Source organism: Halichoerus grypus, chromosome 2 (assembly GCF_964656455.1).
Source record: "Halichoerus grypus chromosome 2, mHalGry1.hap1.1, whole genome shotgun sequence".
In the NCBI taxonomy this organism is placed as follows: Eukaryota; Metazoa; Chordata; class Mammalia; order Carnivora; family Phocidae; genus Halichoerus; species Halichoerus grypus.
Genome location: NC_135713.1, coordinates 63,463,125 through 63,480,979, shown reverse-complemented (window position 1 = coordinate 63,480,979; position 17,855 = coordinate 63,463,125). Strand labels below are relative to the sequence as shown.

Genomic DNA, 17,855 nt, shown 5'->3' with positions numbered 1-17,855 from the left:
TGTGTCTCTCTCTGTCAAATAAATAAATAAAATCTTAAAAAAAAAAAAAAAAGTTTGCGGCAAAAAAAATTCTGGCCAAAATTTGATGAAAAATATCAACTCACAGATTTAAGAAACTTAATAAACCCCAAGCAGGATAAATGTACAGAAAATTACATGTAGGTATCATAATCAAATTGCTAAAAATAAAAAATAAAGCAGCCAGAGAAAAAAGACATATGACATATAGAGGAACAACAGTAAGATATTCTAATAACTTCTCATTAGCAAGTCAGGAGAAAATGGAACATCTTTAAAATAAATAAAGAAAAAAATACCTATCAACCTAGAATTTACATCAAGTAAAAACGCCATTCCTAAATGAAGGTGACATAAAAACATTTCCAGATAAAAGCTGAGAGAATTTATTACAAGTAGACCTGCACTACAAAAAATACTTTAAGGGGTGCCTGGGTGGCTCAGTCGTTAGGCGTCTGCCTTCGGCTCGGGTCATGATCCCAGGGTCCTGTGATCGAGCCCCGCATCGGGCTCCCTGCTCAGCGGGAAGCCTGCTTCTCCCTCTCCTACTCCCCCTGCTTGTGTTCCCTCTCTATGTCTCTCTCTGTCAAATAAATAAATAAAAAATCTAAAAAAAAAAAAAAAAAAAAAAAGTAAGTTCTTTGGGTGGACAAGAAATGACACCAAATGGAACCTGAATCTTCAAGAAAGAAGGAACACCAGAAATGGTAACTCTGTGGGTCCCATGTATTTTTTTTTTTTAAGATTTTATTTATTTGACAGAGAGAGAGAGACAGCGAGAGAGGGAACACAAGCAGGGGGAGTGGGAGAGGGAGAAGCAGGCTTCCCACACAGCAGGGAGCCTGACGTAGGGCTCGATCCCAGGACCCCAGGATCATGACCCTAGCTGAAGGCAGACACTTAACAACTGAGCCACCCGGGCGCCCCACCCCACGTATGTTTTTTTGTGACACCACCAGGCAATTAACTCAATTCCGGCACTCTCTACCCGAAGATAGCATCAGATCCCACAGGTTATGGGCTTGGTCCTATGAGACTCCCTCCACCCTCACTTCAGATGCCACTCTCACGTCCAGATTGTCACCTGTGTTTCTGGATGACTGGCTGTAGATCAGAGGTTCCCAGGTCTCCCTCCTCAGGTTCAATTAATTTGCTAGAGCGGCTCACAAAACTCAAAAAAAAATTTTTACTTACTAGTTTACCAGTTTCTTATAAAGGGATATAACTCAGGGACAGCCAGATGGAAGAGATGCATAGGGCAAGGTATGTGGGAAAGGGTGAAAAGCTTCCAAGGTCTCTGGGGCTGTCATTCTCCTGGTATCTTCCTGTGTTCACCATTCTGTAAGCTTTCTGAGCCCTGTCCTCTTGGGTTTTTACGGAGGCTTCATTAGATAGGCGTGATGGATTAAATCACTAACCATTTGTAATTAAACTCAATCCGCTGCACCTCTCGCATCCTGTAGCTGAAGATGGGGTGGGGGAATGGTTGGGGGGTTGGGACACAGTTCCCATTCTTACCCTAGGGGCATTCCAAAAGTCACTTCATTAACGTGATAAAAGACACCTTTATCTCTCCTCACTTAGGAAATTCCAAGGGTTTGGGATGAAGACCAAATATATATTTCTTATTATAAATCACAGTATCACGGTGTGTAAATATAAAAGACCCTCCCCACATCATCTCTTAAATTTATTTTTAAAAACAACTAAGTGTTTAAAACAAAAATATGACTTCATTCTGGAGTTTATACCTATGTAAAAGTAAAATGTATGACAATAAAGCACAAAGGACGAAAGCAGGGTAAATGGAAATACAGTTTTAAGATTCTTACATTATATATTAAGTGATATAATATTAATTCAAGGCAGACTATGGTAAGTTAAGGATGCATATTGTAATTCTAAGAACAACCATTAAAAATAAAACATTTGCTGAAAAGTATTTGATAAAATTCAATACCCACTCATAATGAAAACCAGGAGTAAAAGGGAACTTCTTCAACTTGTGAATGAACATCCACAAAAAGCCTGCCAGCCAGCGTCATGATTAATGATGAATTTATATTTTAATCAATAATTAATTAATGAACTGAACACTTTCCCATAGATCATTAACAAATGCAAAGATGTCTGCTTTTACCACTGCTATTCAACATAGTTGTGGAAGTTCTAGCCAGTGCAGTAAGGCAAGAAAAGGAAATAAAAGGCATAAAGATTGGGGGAAATAAAACTGTCCCTATTTGCAGACGACATGGTGACACACATCTGTGTAAACAATCCCAAGGAATCTTGGCACAAAAGTATTATCCATAAAAGGAAAAGCTGGTAAGTTGTATTTTATCAACATTTAAAACTTTTGCTCTGTGAAAGACCTTGTTTAGAGGATGAAAAGACAAACTACAAAATGGGAGAAAATACTTGCAAACCACAGAAAAGTAGTATCTAGAATACAGAAAGATTCTCAAAACTCAACAGTAAAAAAGCAAACAATCCATTTAGAAAATGAAAAAAAGAGACATTTCAGTAAAGAGATATACAGATGGCAATAAACACATGATAAGATGCTCAAATTCAATAGCCATTAGAGAAATGAAAATGAAAATCATGAGATATCACAACACACCTATTAGAATGGCTAGAATAAAAAACAGTGGCAACACCAAATGCTGGCCAGGATGCGGAGAAACCGGATCACATATATGTTGTTGGTAGGAACATAAAATAGTACAGCCAGTTTGGTAGTTTCTTAAAAACTAAACATGCAACTAACATATGATGCAAAAACTGTACTCCTTGGTATTATTCCAGTGACATGAAGACTTATGTTCACATGAAAATTTGTATATGAATATTCATAGCAGCTTTATTCATAATAGTCCCGAACTGTAAACAACAGATATCCTCTGGGTAAATGGTTAAAAAAAATCCATGGTACACTCACACCATGGAATACTATTCACTAATAAAAAGGGATTAACTATTGATACACATAACAACCTGAACGAATCTCTAAAGAATTATACTGAATGAAAAAAGTCAGCCCCAAAAGGTTATGTACTGTATGATTCCATTCATAAAATATTCTTTTTTTTTTTTAAAGACTTTATTTATTTGACAGAGAGAGACACAGCAAGAGAGGGAACACAAGCAGGGGGAGTGGGAGAGGGAGAAGCAGGCTTCCCGCTGAGCAGGGAGCCCGATGCGGGGCTCGATCCCAGGACTCGGATCACGACCTGAGCCGAAGGCAGACACTTAACGACTGAGCCACCCAGGTGCCCCCCATTCATAAAATATTCTTGAAATGAGGGGCGCCTGGGTGGTTCAGTTGGTTAAGCATCTGTCTTCAGCTCAGGTCATGATCCCGGAGTCCTGGGATCGAGCCCCACATTGGGCTCCTGCTCAGCAGGGAGTCTGCTTTTTCCTCTGCTCTTCACCCTGCCTGTGCTCTCTTTCTCGCTCTCTCAACTAAATAAATAAAAACTTAAAAACATTTCTTGAAATGATAAAAGTATAAAAATGGAGAACAGTTTAGTTTTCAGGGGTTAAGAAGGGGTGGGGTGGGGGGAAGCGTGTATGGCTATAAAATGGCAACATGAATAATCCTTGTGGTGATGAAAATGCTCTGTATCTTGGCTTGTAGCAATCTCCATATCCTGGTTGTGATATTGCACTATAGTTTTGCAATATGTTATCATATTGCTGCATAAAGACTACATGGGATCTCTCTGTATTATTCCTTATAACTAATGCAAATATATAATTATGTCAAAATAAAATTTTAATTAAAAAAAGCTAAGAGCCAATAGGAGAGATAAAATGGAATAATAGAAAATACATAATCCAAAAGAAGGCAGAAAAGGAGGTAAAAATGAACAAAGGACAAAAGAGACAAGTAGGAAACAAATAGCAAGATGATAGACATAAAACCAACAATTAAATGTAAATGGAATAAATAACTCCCATTAAAAGGCAGGGACTGTCAGCTGACTAAAACCCAGACTATATGATATTTACAATTAACATACCTTTTTCTAAAAACCTTTAACTTTTTGTTAGACTCATAGAAGAGTTGCAAGAATCGTACAAAGAATTCCCAAATACCCTTAATACTTTTCACCAAATGCTTATCACATCTTCTTTATCCTTCTCTGTCTCTGTCTTTCAATTTTTTTCTCTGAACTACTTGAAAGTTGTAGACATGATGCCCATTTACCCCTAAATACTTCAGTGTATAATTCCTAAAAACAAGGACATTCTCTTAGATGACCAGATACAATGATTAAAATCAGGAAATTAACTTTACTACAATACTATTTTATTATCCACAAACTTTAATCAGATTTTTTCATTGTCCTCATAATGATATTTATAGCAAAAGAAAATCACAGATTACACGTTGCATTCAGTTGTTGGTTTTTGTAAGTCGTTTGATCTGGGACAGTTCCTCAACTTTACTTTGTCTTTCATGACATTGGCATTTTTAAAAAGTGCAGGTCAGTTTTTTTCATAGAATATTTCTCATTTGGGATTTGTCTGATACTTCTTTTTTTCTTTTTCTTTTTTTTTAAAGCTTTTATTTATTTATTTGACAGAGAGAGAGAGAGAGAGCGAGAGCAGGAACACACGCAGGGGGAGTGGGAGAGGGAGAGGCAGGCTTCCCACCGATCAGGGAGCCTGATGCGGGGCTCAATCCCAGGACCCTGGGACCATGACCTGAGCTGAAGGCAGACACTTAACGACTGAGCCACCCAGGTGCCCCTTGTCTGATACTTCTGCACAATTAGATTGAGGTTATACATTTTGGGGCAAGAGTACTGCAAGAATTGTATTTTGTTTTTCTCAGTGCATCATATCAAAAGGCATATGATGCCAACTTGGCTCATTGTTGGTGTTAACTTTGAACACTTAGCGACTAAGGTAGTGCCTTCACTATAAAGTTATTATTTTTCCCACTATAATTAATGAGTATCCTGTGGCAATATACTTTGAAATTATGAAAATACCTTGGTACTCCACAAACTTTCACCATTTTAATATCCATTCATATCTGAATTAACTATTACGATGGTTATCAAACGGCATTTTTTCCCAACTCATCGTTTCTTCTTACATTTTTTAATTGGCTTTCAACAGTAAGGAAGAACGTCCCTTCTCTTCCTTCCTTCTTGTCAGTATTAGAATCGTAGATTCTTATTTTATTTAATAGTTTACAGCCTTTTATTGTCAATATTTATTTTGATGCTCAAATTATCCCAGATTTGGTCAGTAGAAGCCCTTTGACTTGACATGTTCTGAACATTCTTTGAACATTTCCTTACTTTCTGGCACAAGATGTTCCAGGTTCATCTTGTACTTTTCCCTACCTCAGCTGTGTAATTATCCTTTTCTTCAAGGAACCCTGTTTCCTTTTAGTGTAAACTGGTATTCTAAGATCTGGGTCAAAGGTGAGCTTATTGCTACTAAGGGGTAATTATTTCTACACTCAGTGGGTAGTGGTAGGAAAAGATGCATGAATACACACATACATGCCACCTTCACACATCTATATCTATTCCTTTATCTATCTATATTTATTAGAAACCACAAGTCTGTATTGATACCTCCAATTCCAATTCAGCACCACAGGGTTCCTTCTATCCTTTCCCCTTTTCATATGTGTAACTCTCTTCTCTGACAGTGAGAAACTTGGCTCTCATTATCCACAATACATTTATTTGTTTAATCCTAGAATACATATAAGATAGTTTTTGCATTGTTAACTCATACCTCTGTGAAAAAGAAATGTACTAACTAGAGTTTAATATTTATTTACAGTTCATTTTCTCTTTAGCCTGAGAATACTTAGTCCAAATACTGTGTTTTAAGTTACTTGGACAGATTAGTGGTTGCCAGGGATTGGGGAAGATGGATGGTGTGGCCATAAAAGGAGAGGGATCCTTGTGGTGATGGAACAGTTCTGTATATCTGGATTGTGCTGGTAGTTATATGAATCTACACATGTGATCACACTGCACACAAATGAATGCATATAAAATGGGTGAAATCTGTATATGTTCTATGGATTGTACCAATGTTAATTTCCTGTTAGTGATATTGTACTATAGTTATATAAGATGTAATCACTGGGGGAAAACAGGGTGAAGGGTACATAGGATCTCCCCGTATTAGTTTTGGCAGCCTCCTGTGAATCCATAATTATTTAAAATAAAAACTGAAAAAAAAGTTACTTGGGCTTGTTCCCCCTCAAACCCCTTCTCTCACCCCAGTTATGTTATTTATTAAAACACAGTTAGGTTAATTTGTGTCTGTATTCCATGTTAGGCCCTCTCTTGTTGATATATCTTTCAACTCACTTCTTGATTTATTTTCCTTTTAGAATATAAACACTAATATGGTTCCCAAAGCCTAAAAGTTATAACTATACAAAGAAGTAAACTTAGAAGTATTATGCCACCACCACCACCACCATTACCACTTTGGCTTAATACCTTTTCTCCTTTCCAGCCCATTCCTATCCACCCCTTCTACATAAGCAGTTTGATTAGTCTGCCATTTATCTTTGTTTCTTTTTTGACAAATTATCATAATTATGTACATTTTTAAATTTCTCCTTTCTTACAAAAAGATACATATATTTACTACGCATACTCTTTTGTATTTTGCTTTTTTAACTTAACAATATATTTTGGAAATCAGCTCCGAAATTTTGCTCCTATTTTTAATTTTAATTTTTTTACAGCTGCATAATACTCCATTGTGTACTATAGATATTCAACCACTGCCCTATGTATGGGCATCTGGGTTGTTTCTAATATTTTACAATTACAAACAATGCTGTAGTGAATATCCTACATATTGTATATTCATACTGTTAGAAGGGTGTCTTCAGGGCAAATTCCTAGAAGTGAGATTGTTGGGTCAAGAGGTAAATGTACATTTAGTTTTGTTACATATTGCAAAATTCCTGATAGGTTTGTACCATTTTGCATTCCCACCAGCAATGTGTATCTGCTTTCTTAAAGCCTCTCTAATGGAATGTAGTTATTGTACTTCAAAATTCTTACTATTTGGATAGGTGAGAAATGGCATCTTACTGTAGTTTTAATCTACATTTCTTTAAATATGGGTGAAGTTGAACATTATAAGAAAATGAAATTACAGATCAATATTTCTGTAAACACAGATGTGAAAGCCCTTAACAGAATATTAGTACACGGAATCTGTCAACCAAGTACAATTTTTTTATTCCAGGAATGGAAGGGTGGTTTAACATTAGGAAATTAATCAATGTAATTCATCACATCAATGGAATAAAGGAGAAAAATTATGATTATCTCAATAGGCGCAGAAAATATATTTCACAAATTTCAATACCTATTCTTCATAAAAACACTCCACTCAATAAACTAGAAATAGAAGGAAGTCCTCAATCTGACAGAGGACCCCTATGAAACGTCTATAGACTGAATGTTTCCCCCCTAAGATCGGGAATGTTTGCTCTTATCACTTCTCTAACATTCTCTTGGATTAATAGTCCATATAATAAGGCAGGAAAAAGAAGCAAAAGGCGTATAGATTGGAAAGGAAGAAGTTAAACTGTTTTTATTTGCAGACAATATGATTGTGTATGTAGAAAATCCTACGAAAACCACAAAAGAATTCCTAGTAGATATAATAAGTGAATTTAGCAAAGTTGCAGGATTTCTATGTACTATCAATGAGCCACTGGAAAATGATAGGTCACATGGGTTATGCATTTGTCAAAATCCATGGAATACTTATATAAATTAGTTATACAATTTAACTGCATGTAAATTATACCTAAACTTTTTTAAAAAATTAAATAAACCAAGGTAAAGGCTATATAAAGTATATTCTAGTACAATTTGGGTGCTTGCTGATTTGCTCCTTCTGAGTTGTAAAATAGGGTCAGGCTTTATTTAAATTATTTTTGTCAATGTTAAGTCTAAATGTGTTTATAGTTACCCATTCCTTAGATTTCCCATCTTTCATAAGAATCTGGGCTTGAATGAATGGTACGGGATTTGGACCCAAATGAAATACCCCTGACAAAGTGACAGAGCAAGCATGACATTTATGTATACTTCTTTTGGTCTGACCGCTATAACATATTGCCTCCTTTGAATACTGAATTTGGGATTAAAAGTCCTGGCTTTAAATTTGGGTTCTGAATCGAATTAGCTGTGCAAACTTGGGTTATTTCACTATTCTGAGTATTTTTCTCATTTGTTAAACAGGAATAACATCATAGTTTCATGAAAATATGAGAGAGTTAATGCGACAATGACAGGCACATTGCAGGGACCCAATGAATGTCTTCCTTAATCTTAGTGGGGTATTTTCATTAAATCTCTATTACAGTACTATTTGATTTGACATTTTCTTCTAATAGAGGAACCTAAACTGTATAATAGTCTTGGCTGCCAACTGGGAGTTTAGGGGATGGTTATGAGAAGTTAGACACAGAGCTGATGGAGATAATTTCCCCAAGGATCACTATTGTACAATGGCTCTCTCATAGTTATTTCTTGTGCTAGCAACTATTCATGAATTCATATTCATTCATTTATTTTTTTCCTCTAGATTCTAAAATTACTGGTTAAAAGGAGGAATCATTGATCCCAGCCAAGAACTCTATTTCTTTATCTCCTAAGGGAATACTTTCCTAATTCATGCTTAGAGAAACTGAGTTCCTTATTTTTACTGTAGGGGCTTATTCTACAGCTCCAACTGTTTTCATTCTTGGCTCACCTCTTCTTCCCCTAATATCGGACATGCCTATTTCATTCACCCATCAGGCCTTTAGTGACCATTTATATCAGGCTCTATGGTTGAGAATCAGGGAAGAGCTGAAACTTGAGGGATGATAAAGTTTTCAGCCAAATGAATAAAGTAAGAAACTGTAGGCTCCGGTTATGGTATCCTGCCTGTTTCAAGAAATTATGCCTGAGTTGCAAATAATTTGTTGAGAACCTCTTTTTTTCAAAAGCTTAAAGAGACAGGAACTCTCTCTCCACCTCTTTTTTTCCCAATTTAACTACTGTTTGGAATTTTCTTTTGAAATTCTGTTCCCAGGGGCACCTGGGTGGTGTAGTCGGTTGGGTATCCGACTCTTGGTTTTGGCTTAGGTTGTGATCCCGGAGTCGTGGGATCAAGCCAAGCCCCAGGTTGGGCTCTGCACTTAGCACGGAGTCTGCTTGAGACTCCCTCTCACTCTGCCCCTACCCACCCACTCTGCTCGCTCTCTAAAATAAATAAATAAATCTTAAAAAACAAAACAAAACAAAACCAGAAATCCTGTTCCCAGAACATAAAACAGAAACAAAACTGAGACTCACCTCTGACTCCTCTCAGGAATGTCCAGCACAAACCCAAACATCATCTCGGCAATTTTATTGGAGCTGCACGTGGGGGTCCTGTCTACCTCTACGGCTATGGACAGCATCCTTTGCAGCTGACACACAATCCTGTGTCCAGAACATAGAACACAAGTGAGTGGGAGAATCTAGCCAGGAGCCACCCGGCTAGCTGGGAGGTCCCCACCCATGTACTAAAGGACATTGTAAAGCACATACTAGGTCAGAGAGAACTACTCAAGCTATCAGCATGCTTTTATTTAGCAATTTCACCTACCTGAATCCCTCTTGCCAGATCATACTATCTGTGGTTGAGCTGTAAAAGCAAGCTACTTTTAAATTCAAAATAGAAACATCTGATCTTAAGGATCTAGAGAACTTTAAGGATCATCTAACCTATAACTTTTCTATTTTCCAGATGAAGAAACAGGTCCAGAATGACTATCAGTTATTCAAATTTCTTTGATACAGGAGAAAATACGTATTTACCATATGGTTTTCCTGTCACTGGTTTCTTTACAATTATCTTTTACTAAGTTCAGTCTCAGAACTTCAACTGGTGGACTGTGACCCTCTGTCCTATCAGACCTGAATGTGGGAGAAAGCCAGGCTGATGTGGCAGAAAGAATCTAGGCTACCCCTCAGAAAGGTGGGCCTGGCCTGAAGTCAGACTTTTTAAACATGCATTATTATTTGTGAAGGAAGAAAGGGCTCTGTTTTCAGAAAATCTGCAGTCAGTAACACAATAGGTGGCCTAGGGGCTTTGGCATCAGATTCTGGCTCTGCAATGACAAGCTGGTCAACTTTTGACAAATTACTAAATTCCTCTGAGCCCAAGTCTTCTCATCTCTAAAAAAGGGGGAATAATACCACCTATTTCATAAAGTTGTGAGTGCTGTGTAAGATATTTGGTAGATACGCACTCATTAATGGTAAATGGTAGTGCCTATTGTTGTTAACATCATGATAAATTGACTTTTAGAGGGCCTTATTTTTATTTATAGTAATATTTAATTATAATAAATAATAATAATAATTTAGATTATAGTATTTTCTTCCATTGAAGGAATAGTGTCTGCCCCTCTCTTAGGTCTATATACTGGGGTTCTAGGATAACCTTACTTTACAGCCTCCCCCACTCTGTCAAGCAAATACTTTTTTGTTCTCAACATTCTCCCTTTAGATACAAGACTGTCTCTTAAATTAGTTAAAACCCTTAGGCCTTATATGAAAATCAGATTGGTGCAACTAGATTATAAAATAGTGTTGTAAATTTAGGCACAAATGCTGTATTTGAAGTGTCAAGTGTGACGGGCTTTTAACAATATGACTGCCATGGAATAGTAGGTTACTTGTGCAAGGACAGTTCTGGATCCTAAAACCCTGGCATCCCTCAAAAAATGCCAAAACCACTCTCAACCCCATAAAAGAAATGCTAGGAATCTCTTTTCAGTGTGGTTTGAGGTAATGGGACCCTCCCTGGTCTGAGCCATTGCTGTTATAACCTGTTAGAATCTGCAGGTTAAACTGCTATGCTTCTCCCAGGACTGGAGGAGAGACATGAAGGTCCTTGAGGACTAGAGGCTGCTGGAACACCCACTATCCGTGACTCCTTCTCTTCCATCAGTGGTCAGCTGAAGTGATGAGTAGCTGTGACCCTGTACTGTCCCTTGGAATCCAGAAAATGGATCCCTTAGCTTTTGTTTCACTTCAATTTTGTGAACTTATGTTCACTTACTGAAGTCCTATTCATCTGAGAGAGAAAGCATCTGCTTTTGTTTAACTTTGGCATTAGAATTTAGCCTGTAGCCAAACTAAGATAGTCTTTAGTAAGAATCAGCCTATGTTACAAGAGCTTGTTAATTCTGTGGAAACTTCTTTTAGGAATGCTGCTGTTCTCTAAAGCAATAAATCCCGACAGCCCCGGGAAAGACAGCTTGTGCCTGCCCCTTACAGCTGATGGGTGTTCTTTGTCAGGTTGGGCTGGGGAGAAGGATGGCTACTGCTGGCCTTCAAGATTGCTGTTCCTGAAGAGGTTTGATTCCCATTTGGGGGCTGAGTTAATCCTTCTTCAGTTACTACTTTGACCAACCACTTGATGACATCCCTGCAATGGAAAAAAGATAAGAAAAAAAAGTTTAAACTTCTGTCTTATTGTATGGTGCTCAAAACCACAGCCTTAACCTGGGCTCCGAGGCCCCTAGATTTCCCCAAAGGTTACAAAGAGGGTTCTTAGGTGATTTTCAATATTTAAACAAGTCTAATGGAAACCCCACATTTAATTGCAGTAAGGTTACAAAAGCTAATGAAGTATCGACATTTTTCTGAGTTGTTATTGAAAGGTACCTCTGGGGTCAAAGAATACTATCTGTGGCTTCCTGATTAGGAACATGCATTGAGCAGATGGAAAGTTTGACTGGATGACCACAGAGATCCTTGCTGGCTTTCTATGATTAGGTATCATCTACTAATGCTAATAATTGAGGTTTAGAGTATGTGCAATGGAGTCATACTTTATGCAGGGTGAAGGCTTTAAAAGTTAGTAAGGTAAAAATATCTCATATAGTCAAAATTACTTTTGATGATCACTTAGGTAACCCAGGTAAAAATGGTGGATTTAATACACACTTCTAATTTTGTTCCCTCCTAAATCCCACTGATGCTAGAGTAAATAATTCTTTTAAAAATCCACAAAGAAGAGGAGAAAAGGAAGGGAGACAATAACAGTGAAATTTTAGAAGATGGAAGGGAAATGAAGCATAATCACAAAATAGAATATTACATAGTAGTGAAAATGAGTAAGCTACACTGATAAGTGACAGTAGGGACAAACCTTAGTACTCTATAATATAAAGTGAAAAATAAAAGTTCCAACAGATTATGTATAGCATGATATCCTTTAATATACAGTAGAAAGGAACTAAAATATAAACATACACTTTATAGGAATACATTTAGATATAATAAAACGACATAAAGACGGAAAGGAAATGATGAACATACAGAATGCTGATCACTTTGGGTGCAGGAAGGTGCAAAGTAGGTGATAGGCGGATGGATGTATGGTTAGATCCAGCTAATTGTCAAGGTATCAGCCTTTGATTTGGGGGGTGGATTAAGAGATGCTGATTACAAAATCAAAAGTAACCAATTAACTAGATAAGGTAAGTATGTCATGCTTTAAGGATTTTTTTTTTTTTTAAGAGAGGGAGAGAGGTGGGGCGGGGGCAGAAGGAGAGGGAGAGAAATAATTTTAAGTGGGCTCCACACCCAGCATGGAGCCCGATGTGGGGCTCAATCTCACAACCCTGAGATCATGACCTGAGCTGAAAATCAAGAGTCAGATGCTTAACCGACCTTGCCACCCAGGTGCCCCTTTAAGGATGATTCTTTTTTTTTTAATTAACATATAATGTATTATTTGTTTCAGGGGTACAGGTCTGTGATTCATCAGTCTTACACAACACCCAGTGCTCACCATAACACATATCCTCCCCAATGTTTAAGGATGATTCTTAATCTAAGTCTATGACTTTAGCAAAGGGATGGATTTTAACTGACTTAGCAGAATTGAGAAAGCCGAATCCCAAACCAGCAATAGAGAAGACTAATCCTATTTAATCCTATTTACCAAAAAAGAAAAAAAAAATCTTCAATAACCTGTGCAAATGGCAGTGCAAAGCTTCTCTGAAGGAGAACGAAAGGATATATGGGAAAATAAGCATAATGGTTTGTAAGCTCTTTTAAGATTTTTTTTTTTTTTTTGGACAGAGAGAGGGAACACAAGCAGCGGGAGTGGGGGAGGGAGAAGCAGGCTTCCCGCTGAGCAGGGAGCCCGACGCGGGACTCGATTCCAGGACCCCGGGATCATGACCCGAGCCGAAGGCAGACACTTAACGACTGATCCACCAGGCGCCCCTGGTTTGTAAGCTCTTTAAGAAAGTTTTAGACTCTAAACTACAAGTTAACATTGTGGAGAGATAAAACTGAGGGTCTTTGGACTAGGATACCAGGCACAGCTGGGAGGCAAGGGTATCAAAGCACAACAGTGGCACGAAGTGAACATATGCATGCTGAACGCAGAGGCCCTTGCTATTTTCCCATACCTGTCTTCCAAAAACTTGGCATCCCAGTCTTTACCCTTTATGTAGGAAATTGGAAGTCTTCTTTGAAAAACCCATCCAGCCCAACCAAAAGGAAAGACCTGAAGACACTGACAGGGTATTTTCTAAAAAGTGGGCAGTCAGTTCTACCTACAGGGAAGTACAGAAATGACAAGTCCTCCCATGTACTTTGAGCTTTCATCAACAGTCAAGTCTGTCACCCTTAAACTTGGATAGACTACCAAGGTTTACTAGACATTTATGAAAATGTTCCACTATGAGAGATAAAGACCAAAATAACCAAAACCAATGCTCCCCCCCCGCCGCTAAAAAAGTAACTTGGGAGAAAATAAGACTATGCAGAGAATAAACAAAAACAAAAGCCATCATCAGTATCACCAAAGATATGAGAATGTATGGATCCATGAAAGAAGAAAACAAGAACAGAATACTATTTATTAATTTTAAAAAGGAATATTTAGAGACAAAGTAAAAAAAAGCCCTTGGAAATTAAAAACATAATAACAGAAATAAAAACTCTATTTTCAGGAATGAAGGAGGTTTCTAGACTGAATGCCCAGAACAATGGATGAATGCAGACCTACAACAAGCATACTGGGCAAAAAGAGGATTCCAAAAATTTTCGGAGGAAAAACTTAGGGCATATACAAAGAATCAGTAATCAAAGTAACTTACGACTTCTTAACAGCAATTGTGGAAGCTAGAAGAAAATGGAAAATTTCCTTCAGGGGGGCACCTGGGTGGCTCATTTGTTAAGTGTCTGCCTTCAGCTCAGGTCATGATCCCAGGTTCCTGGGATCGAGCCCCATATCCGGCTCCTTGCTCAGCAGGAAGCCTGCTTCTCCCTCTCCCACTCCCACTGCTTGTGTTCCTGCTCTTGCTATCTCTCTCTGTCAAATAAATAAAATCTTTTAAAAAAAAAAAAGAAAATTTCCTTCAATGTTCTGTAGAAAAGCTATTTGTAACCTAAATATCTATACTGCTATCAATCAACATATGGGAAGATAAATATTTTCAGATATTGAAGATCTCAAAAATTTTACTTCCCACATCCATTTCTAAGAAGCTACTGGAGACTAATCTATTAAAATGAGGGAGTAAACCAAGAAAGAGAAGATATAGGGCAAACAAACACACAAAAGATCTAACTTTGGAAACAGGTAAAGGAAATTCTCACATTTATGATAAAAACTGGCAAAGAAGACAACCAATCCAGACTGAAGGAGGTCTTTAAGAAGAAGACGACTACCCAGTACAAATAAACATCTTGAGGGGAGATTTAGAGCAAATAGAGAATTTGGGGTTAACTTCCAATATGCACAAATAATACAGGGGAACTAAAAATAAGGCAATTATTAACTCTAAGGAAACACAAAGGTATGAAAGAAAGGAAAAGTAATCATAGTTTAGTACTTGGCTCAACTCTGACTAGCACACATAGTCCTAGTAATAGAAACATTGAATATTGATCTGAAGAAAATGATGATATAAATAAATTAATAGTATGGGGGCTGGGAAATGTGTGTGTCAGGGAGGAGGGAGGGAGGAAAAAAGAGCTAACTTCTTGTCCTTCATGTAGAAAGTCAACAAATAATAGCTAATAAAGAAAAATCAAGAATTAGCAATACAAGGTATTGCTATTTAGTCATACAGAGGTAAATATCCAAAAAATCACATAAAATAGTAAAGTGATTACCCTTGTGGGAAAGGAAAATGCAGGTGAAGGGACTTGGGAACTAGTGTATTTCTTAAATCTTATAGAACTAGTTTATTCTTTGTATGAACAGTTAAAAAAGAAAAGAAAGCCCCATAAGAAAGGGTAATATAGAGAATGACTGCTGCCTCTCCCTCTTTTTAAAAATTCCCATCTTTGAGACAAGAAATAACAAATGCTGGTGAGGATGTGGAGAAAAAGGAATCCTCATGCACTGTTGGGAATGTAAATTGGTACAACCACTAGGGTAACAGAATGGAGGTTCCTCAAAATTTAAAAATAGAAATACCATTATGATCCAGTAATCCCACTACTGGGTATTTAAAGAAAATGAAAACGCTAATTCAAAAAGATATATGCACCTGTTCTGTATGGATAGATGTTTTTGTGATTTGTCCCGCATAACCGACCATCTGGACCTGCATGTAGACAGGCAGGCTAAGGAATGTTGTTTGTGAGACTCATGCTGTGTGAATAACCTTGGGAGCCTGGTTGTTTGAAATACATTATCTGGCCTCCAGGTCAGAACTGGCCCTTCTGTTCTGGATGCCAAGGGCTACAAATCTTGTCTCTCATCCCCTCCTGCTCCATGCTGGGCTGGCTCCCTGAAGTGGAATCCTGGAGGGGAGGCAGACACACATAGCCCAGGCTCCTTGAAAATATAGAAACATGATAACATGGAAATACAGCTTGTTCCAAACTGCATGTAGGCAAACAAATGTTTAATTTCAAACCCTGTTATTTGCCCTATAAATATGGCCCTTATGGGAATGATCAGTTGGAAGTCTCGCCTGAGGGGAGGATGCTCTGCCCAGGCTTCTCAGTTGGGACTCCTGCCTTGCTGGAGTTTCCATGGGGCTTCCCCAGCTGATGAGGTTGGATGTTGTAAGTACCTGGTTTAATGTGACTTTGCCTTATTCTCATTTATTGCCTATTATTACCTTCATCTATATGTAGATCCTTTTCCTCTTCTGTTTCTATTAGGTTTCTATAATAATAATAAACTTTTCTTTCCTTTTTGAAACGGAAACATGGCTGCTGAGAATCTTTTGTTCAGAACAGCACTCCTATGTTTATTGCAGCATTATTTACAACAGCTAAGACATGGAAGCAACCTAAGTGTCCATCAATAGACGAATGGATAAAGAAGATGTGATATATTTACACACACACACACACACACACACACACACACACACACAATGGAATAATAGCCACAAGAAAGAATGAAATCTTGCCATTTGTGAGAACATGAATGGACCAAGACGGTATTATGATAGATGAAGTAAGTCAGAGAAAGACAAATACCACATGATTTCACTTATTTGTGGAATCTAAAAAAAAAACAAACAAACAAAACAGAAACAGACTCATAAATACAGAAAACAAATTGGTGGTTGCCAGAGCACAAGGGGTAGAAGGATGAGTAAAACAGGTGGAGGGGATTGGGGGGTATAGGCTACTAGTTATGGAATGAATAAGTCACATGGATGAAAGGTACAGCACAGAGAATGTAATCAGTGATATTACAGAAGTGTAGTGTGGTGTCAGATGGTAGCCACACTTGTGGTGAGCATAGCATGATGTATAGAGTTGTCAAATCACTATGCTGCACCCCTGAAACTAATATAACATTGTGTGTCAGCTATACTTCAATTAACAAAAACTCACCTTTGAGGTTTATATACAATAAATTGCCCACAGGTTTTTACTTGATAAGTTTTGATAAATCTATGTATACATCTGTATAACCACAACCTCAATCTAATATCCATCTCTTAGTGAATCAAAGATAACAGGTTTTTCCTCCATCTGAACAGATGATTTTTCTCATTGATAAAAAACAAAATAGAGGATTTGGCTTGATTTAGAAGCCACAAATGCCTATCTTTATTTTTTATTTTTTAAAGATTTTATTTATTTATTTGACACAGAGAGAGAAAGCACAAGTAGGCAGAGTGGCAGGCAGAGAGAGAGGGAGAAGCAGGCTCTCCACTGAGCAGGGAGCCTGATGTGGGGCTTGATCCCAGGACCCGGGGATCACGACCTGAGCCGAAGGCAGACGCTTAACCGACTGAGCCACCCAGGCGCCCCACAAATGCCTGTCTTTAAACCTTAAACCCAAGATCACACTCTGCATGGTACAAAATAGAAATGAAAGCAACTGACATGACTGGATCAAGTAAGTCTGTTTCTCTCTTCTCCCACTCAATCCAATCCTATGCTCACAAAGCAGAATGGTTGCTAGAGCTGCTCTCATTAATTAAATTGTTATTTTTCTATTTAAAACCCAACTATGCTATCCTGTGCTCTTTGTAGATTCTCTACTTACTGATTTTCTAATCATTAACATTTAAACTACATAAAATGCCACATCTAGGAAAATGAATATGGCCATGCAGACTAAGCAGGGAAGCTGGCTAATGCTCAAAACAATATGAAGCTTCCTCCTTTTTTTATTAAAGTAGTTATAATAGTATCCCATATTGGCTCATAGAAAACTATTTTTAACAAACATGCAAGAACATACGGGAACATAAATATGAATGGAAGAGTTTCAATGATGCTGGTAAAAAAAGGATGCTGGTACTTTAGTCTGGTGAGAACCATTTCCAAAAAAAG

The 17,855-nt window shown here is 37.6% G+C and overlaps 1 protein-coding gene across 2 annotated transcripts in view; it reads right to left on the bottom strand.

Moving 5' to 3' along the window:
• The window catches only part of SIMC1 (SUMO interacting motifs containing 1), a 98,300-nt gene that overhangs the window by 14,284 nt on the left and 66,161 nt on the right, over positions 1-17,855 (bottom strand). For both annotated transcript variants that reach the window (XM_036115718.2, XM_036115720.2), the window contains exons 6-7: positions 11,350-11,502; positions 9,378-9,506 (exon numbers count right to left, since the gene is read on the bottom strand). In XM_036115718.2, the coding sequence (XP_035971611.2) occupies positions 9,378-9,506; positions 11,350-11,502 (282 nt within the window). The remainder of the gene's footprint in view (positions 1-9,377; positions 9,507-11,349; positions 11,503-17,855) is intronic.